Here is a 7,279-nt window from a genome sequence, read left to right as displayed (position 1 = left end):
GTAGTTTCTCTCTCTCCACCCTCTTTCTCTCTCTCTCTCTCTCTCCCCTCTCCCCCTTTTTTCTCTCTCTCTCTCTCTCCCTCCCTCTCTCTGCCCCCCCCCCCACATCTTGTGGTGAATGGAACGGAAACTGCAAACGCTTATAAATGTCACACCACACACTAGTGCATGGCTACACGCTAACACACTCACACCTTGACCTGTAAACATACACATGTGCACACTCTCTCTCTCCTACACACACCCACACACCTGACCACAAGCCACTTTTGTAAACACCCTTTAGACACAGCATTTATTTTCGTATTTAGTGAGAAACATGACACACACAAAGTATCATATCAGAACAGCATATTATAGGAATACAAATGATCTTTCTTTAATGACATATTCATTCTTCCTTCTTATACAGTCGAGTAAATATAGAGAATACATTTCGGGTTAGTTTCCACAGGACAGCTAGACACTGCTGAAAAAAAAGAAAACTGAGCAATACAGTCTGTTATAAGTTCCCACCAAATTCATGAAGAATTTTCTGGTTATGATTAAATATCACTAGAACCAATGAGTATGTGCAAAAGTACATGCACTTCCTGACCATAACACCCATATGTGGTTCTTCCCCCAAACTGTGACCAAAAACTTTAAAGCACACAGTTGTGTAGAATGTCTCTGTATGTTGTAGGATGATGACAATTTCCCTTCACTGGAAATAAGAGGCCCAAATGTGTTCCAGCATGACGATGCTCCTGTGCACAAAGCGTTAAGGTTAAGGTTGGAGTGAAGAACTTGAGTGTCCTGCACAGAGCCCCAACTGAAGTCAACTCCACTGAAGACGTTTGGGATGAACTGGAACTGGAGCCTCAATATCAGAATCTGATCTCACTAATGCTCTTCTAACTGAATGAACACTAATCCCCATAGCCACGCCCCAAAATCTAGTGGAAACCTTCCCAGAAGAGAAGGAAAGAGTTGAGCTCATTATAACAGCAAACCTGGAATAAACATATGGGTGTAATGGTTAGGGGTGCACATACTTTTGGCCATGAAGCTGAATCCTGGAGTCTGATTGGTCAGAATTTATTAACAATGTAATGCCCTATAACAGCAACTCTGACATTAGTGCATGTTTATATTAATGCACTCGTTCTAATACGTTGTTTCTATACCTTCCACATCAGAGCAGCTTGTAATCTCTATTACCAATTGAACCCTTATAGAACCATTATGGAACCCTTATGGAACCCTTGAAGTGCCACGAGTTAAATGTTAAACTCTTGATTGGTTCTTGGTTTCAGGGAAAGACGTGTAGCTTGTACCACATCCCCAGTTAATACAACAAGAGTTGTTTCATTCAGTAGTTCTGGATTCTGAATGATGGGGTTCTCCTGAATAGGGTTCTATGTGGAGGCCTTTTGATAGAACGATTTGTTGTTGGGTTTTAATCTTTAAACAGTAGACACAGCTATTAGAGACACAATAAACGTATATGGAAATATGAATATATTTAAACAGGTAAATGATAAAGCATGTAAATAAGAATTAATATACAGTATTAGTATTGAAATCTTGTACATTTCTGTCAGTCTCTTTTGCTTCGTATGATGAGATATAGATTGCATACATTTGCTTTAATTCTTATCCAACTTTTTACTTTCAGGTCTGTAAAAGTTTGTAAAAGTGTGTTTGTATCAACCACATGATCTGCTGAATGTTATGAGACAGAACAAGTGGTGAAAATTGAGCATGCGCTCATTACATCACTGCTTACTCCAGGTAATCTGTTTCCATCACCATTTACAACACCAACAACAACAGCAACCATCTTTTTCTAATGTTTATCCTTAGCCAGGAATCTAAGAGGACATAACTGCCAGGAAGGATGGCCTACATCTACTTTCCTCTGTCGATCAAAGAAACGCTAGCTTTATATAAAGAATGCGGCTGTTAGCATTCTCGTCCTGTGATGTCAGAAAAAGCACGTGTTCGCCTTTTATTCTCCTGGAAGGAATCTAGTTGGATGGCTATGACCAAATGATGAAAATATTGCTTGAAGAAAAAAATGAAAAGCATAAAAATAACCTGATATATGTGTTAATGCTTTAAAGTAAAGGCAGCACACTGAATCCCTCACTGAATGTAACTTAGCTCTTTAAAGAGCTAGTCTTACGAAAATGACATCACCCCTGAAAATTTTACCTTATAAAACTAGACATGTTAAATAGTTTACTGTCTGAATTGTATTTTAATACGAGACCAGGAACATGTTCTGTTTAGCCGGTAAAGTCTGGCTCTTTGAGTCCGCCGTTACACGAACGCGTTCCTGGTAAGTTATTGTTAATTCAAAGGAAGTGACATCATATGCGCAACACTTGAAAATTCACAGCATTTCTGGCTTCGTCTGCTTTGCAAAGTGCAGCACGTTTTTAATTATTTTTTTAAATTAAAAAAACAAAAAACAAACAAAGCATGCTTCCTAAGAGGTGTGTTGTTCAAGGCTGTTCAAGTGTAGCTGATTAAAAATAATTAAAAAAAAAAAACAGAATTTTGAACCGTTACAGCCTAAAATTGGCAGGAATGAATGGGTTCGATTTGTACGGACAAAGAGAGGTAACGTCAAGCTGACTGGACTTGGAATTTGGTGTCTGCTCCATACATTTTGAAAAAGATAAATTTGTGAGGCGGATTCACACAGAAGGATTTGAGCGGCGTCTGGTACGCAGAGCAGTTCCTACCATCTGGAAACAGAAGTCAGAAGCAGCGTCCCAAAGAGCTCACCGCCATACAGGAAGTGTCAAGCTCATGCTTAACCTGTTGTTTGAATTGATTAGTTGTCCTTCATCAGCTCAATAACATTCTAAGATAGTTTCTATGTGGCCAAATATAATACTTAGATAGACGACAGACAATTACTGATCTAAAAACAAACCAAAACACGCTCACTCTGAGTCACTTCTTCGTCCTTGTTGTCGTCAAGTTGTGTCAAGAGTTTTACAAAAGAAGGCAGTGGCGCGTATGGTGTCACACATGCAGCGCTATTGACCAATAAATCGCTGCGATCTAATGGCGGACAAGCTTTTAATGATTTTTGGAATAGAATTCAGATGCAAAAGAATTATTTTTCAAGCCAATTTTTTATTTACCAGTAAACTTTACAACCTATTTGAGTAGATTACACACAGAAAACCAGGGATTTTATGATGTCGTTTTCGTAAGACTAGCACTTTAAACTCAAACTAGAACCCTGACATAGAATTTAACATAGAATTCATATTCTGGGTCAAGTTTTCCAAAAGCATCATGGTAATCATAGAGTGAGCATCATACTGAACTCTCCTGTGTCCCAGTAAAACGAGAAAGTGTTTGAGATGGTTTTGGGAAACTTAGCCTTGTGTCTGCCGAACTTGGAGGAAGCTTTAAGCATGGAGCTTTCACTGTAATTCAATGAATTCGGCATGAGATCTTCAGTGTGTGTGTGTGTGTGTGTGTGTGTGTGAGAGATTCAGGACAATCGCATGGTGTCCACTAGCAGCAAAAAAACCCAAGAAAAACAGGAACACATGCTGCTCAAAATATAGGTGGAACAAGTTGTATTCCTTAATAATAATAATAATAATAATAATAATAATAATGAAGGTTAGCAACGTTACATGGTAATGATGAGATACAAGTTGAGATACGAGTTGAAATAGTCACAAGTTAGCGCAGTTATCAGGATATCGGTTAAACCCACTGCACACAGGATGAATATCTGAAAACAGATGAAAGACAGCAGACAGTTAAAACTGACGTGAAAATGCTGCTGTCTTTTATACTCTACAATATCAACAGCAGACGTTTTGCAAAAGAATCTGCTTATCTCCCTGTGATCACGAATCACTATACCTTTGTTTATTGTTGACTTGAATTTCCTGCTGGCTTTTGCAGTTTCACAACTAGCTAGTTTAACACGTGATAGTGAACTGAAATCTGTTCTAATTAGCAAATTGGCAAGTGTTTATAGTATGATTTAAACTAGTCAGCTTCACTTTACACTGTTCCAAACTCTTCAAACTCAAATTCCAAGATCATTCCGACTGAGCAGTTTTCCAAGCCTGAACAATTGTTTCATATTTTACATCCTGATATACTTGAAGTGAGTTTGCTACAAGTCAACATATCAGATGCTTGCTGGCCATGGTGTGAAAATTGTCCATGCAGATGCTCATCTGAGTTTCCAAATCTGTCATTGCTTAACTCTTGAATATTTTCTATCATGAATACTCTCATTAAAAAGCTTATAATATCTGCTTTCCACAGAAATGTATCTGGTTAAGATCTGTTCAGTACTTTGGGAGTAGTGGCAGGTTGAAGTCGGTACAACAGAGTAAAAATTCTGCTCGCGTGACAGCGGGAAACTGCCGGTGTTTTTCTTTTTAAGTCACGGCAAAGTGGTCAAGCTCTCTCTCTCTCTCTCTTCTGATTGGTTTCCCACTGGATTACTCATCAATATCAATCAGATCACTTTTATAGGGATGTTCTCTTGCTCTCACTGTTTCTGATGAAGGAGTCAGCAAAATTTTCCCTCTGCTAGTTTTGATGTTATGATTCACGGGAGACTTTGAAGTGAGTTTTCAGAGCTTTACCTACTTATTTTTTCAAATCAAACTGATTCCTGTAAATAAATAACTATTTTAGAATATAACTGGAGTTGGTTTGATGAAAAATATTGAGATCTTAGTGGTCGGAATGAGATTTTAAAAAACCTGAAGTCAGAAACGTACAGTAAGTGTCAATTTCAGTTCAGTTAATGTGAATTGTTTATTGGATGTGGATCAGACAGTTTTTTCGAGGTTCGCCTTGAAAGCTGTGAAAATTAATCGAAATAATCATTTATATTATTTCATACAAACACTAGTAGGCGCTACTGAGAAATACAAAGGCCTACAGAGCACAAAGAGGGGATTATTACTTTTTATTTTGATAGAGAATGGTAGATGTGAATGACATTCAGTACTTATTTCTTCATATTTTATAATTAACACTGATTTCTCCTTCTTTGTGATGTATAAATGAGAGTTAAGATCAGCTTTATATTGCATAAATAAAGCCTTTTGGTGAAACTTTAAGAAGAGTGTACCAATTTAACCTTTGACCTAATTAGCATAATTAATACTAATTTGCCTAATTTGTTTTTACTAATTTTTAACATTTTGTATTCAGTATACAACCATCTATGTTCCTGCCAATTTCCATGTAAATATCTTTAAAAATAAAGAAGTTATTAAGAAAAGAAACATTTGATTTCATTGGTTAATGGCCCATTTTGGACCATGTGATCCTCATACAGAACAACACGGCAGTTTTCTAAAAATTAAGCCGTTTCTTCAATCTTTGATTTGTAATATCTCAAGAACAGGTAAACACATTTTAATTTTTTTAATTAGAAAGTATGTTGTTCTGCATTCAATTCTGAATTCAATTCAATGAGACCAGTTTCAAGCAATTTGGATTGAATTTAGATTTTCACCTGATATGCCGACTACAAGTAATAGACAGATAATGTTTTAATTGGTGAAAAAAGAAGTGTCCTAATTGTCTCACACTTCCATTGATATTCATTCGTCACACTGCCTCACTCATGGCATATGTACATGAAGTTCAACACTGGCCTGCCCACTTCACTCTGCCAGTAATCACTAAACACCCTGTCCTGACACTGAAAATTCGACTCTTGCTGTACACAAATGATAAATTTAACCATGATGGAACAAATCCACACCACATGGGATACCTTAGAAAGCAATTTCCAGATTGGTAGACTATAATTTGAATTTAGTTGTGAAACATGTGATCAGATGGATTTGTTGCTGTATTTCTGCATCTCCTTCAGGGTTAAATAGCCACTGCTGCATGGCTGCACCACCATGGATGAGGGTCGAACTACAGTGCCATCCAGAGACTCAGAGTTCATACTGATCCCAGAAGATTCAGACTCCTCATGCCAGGGTGTGAACTCTGCAAAGGATGGAGGGATGGTGATCCCTGCACTCTCTGGTAAGGACAAAACAAACGAGACCAGGTGCTGCATGTTGACCCCGCTGCATTCCTTCTTCTGTCCTTTTTCTGTCTCGTCTTCTTGTTCTTCCCCATCAGCCTCTTCTTTTTCTGCTTCCATGCCGAAACCAGAGTCTGGGCTTGTTGGTGCTACTTCCATGCCAAAACCGGAGTCCGGGCTTGTCGGCGCTGCCCCTCGTAGACGCTCGTAGGACATACTGGACTGCAGGACACCACCGTCAGGATGGTAAGTGAAGTAGACGGGGCAGGAGTCCAGGCACACAGAGCCTGGCTGGTGTTCGCTGTAGAAGTAACCCATGTTAGAGACACCAGATGAGAGCTGACTGCCATCACTCATTTGCTGGTGCAAAGCCGCTGCCTGATTAGAGTAGACGAGCACTGTGTTGCCAGCCAGAGGGTCGTCCCATGCTTCAGATACTTCATCAACGGGAGAGATTTCACAGTCACATGACTGAGGAGGGAGGAACAAAGAAGCCGAGTGCTGATGACCCAGCCATTCCTGTGAGGAAATAAAGACTTATATCAGACACTAAGCCAGAGGTTTCTTCAAATGTTGATTTTTTTAAACTTATATCTCACTTTGAGTTGCATTCCTGTGAAAAATGTTATTGGGTTATTGGGTCGAATTTAGTTGTGAAATGTGATCAGATGGATTTGATAAAGCATAATAAAGCATATTTGCCTGTCCATAGAAAATAGACATCCAGTCAGATCTATATATTTGGACATTGATTTTTTTTTTTTTATTTTAGCTGTCTACCACAATATATTGGAGCTTACATTATATAATAAATATAAAAAGTACAGAGTTTCTCCTTTGATTTGAGGGGATTTACACCCATATCAGATGAATGCTGTAGGAATTATATACTATTTAGATAACTGGCTGCTCAACTGTTCCAAACCTAGGTGTGTGTTATTCCTTCAGTATTCATCCATCCATCCATCAATTATCTGTAGCCACTTATCCTGTGCAGGGTCGCAGGTGAGCTGGAGCCTATCCCAGCTGACTGTGGGTGAGAAGCGGGGTACACCCTGGACAAGTCACCAGATCATCACAGGGCTGACACATATGCCGCTTTTCCACTACAAACGCGGCTGAGTCGGGCTGAGCCGTGCCGTGCTGAGTCGAGCTGAGCGGGGCTGTTGGAGTTGCATTTCGACTACAACCGCGCTGAACCGTGCTGGCTGGAAGTGGGTGGACACATTGGGTGGAGTTAGC

The 7,279-nt window shown here is 39.1% G+C and overlaps 1 protein-coding gene across 5 annotated transcripts in view; it reads right to left on the bottom strand.

The window, feature by feature from the left end:
- Positions 1–267: 267 nt before the first annotated feature.
- Positions 268–7,279, bottom strand: part of il2rb (interleukin 2 receptor, beta) — a 29,131-nt gene continuing 22,119 nt past the window's right edge. For 4 of the 5 annotated variants that reach the window (XM_060904280.1, XM_060904282.1, XM_060904281.1 and 1 more), the window contains one exon: positions 268–6,556. In XM_060904280.1, coding sequence (XP_060760263.1) covers positions 5,834–6,556 — 723 coding nt within the window. In that variant the 3' untranslated portion in view covers positions 268–5,833. The remainder of the gene's footprint in view (positions 6,557–7,279) is intronic. The other variant, XR_009651141.1, reaches the window with a different exon arrangement.

The sequence above is a fragment of the Neoarius graeffei genome, chromosome 22 (genome assembly GCF_027579695.1).
Source record: "Neoarius graeffei isolate fNeoGra1 chromosome 22, fNeoGra1.pri, whole genome shotgun sequence".
NCBI classification, from domain to species: Eukaryota; Metazoa; Chordata; class Actinopteri; order Siluriformes; family Ariidae; genus Neoarius; species Neoarius graeffei.
This window is presented reverse-complemented; position numbering and strand designations above follow the sequence as displayed.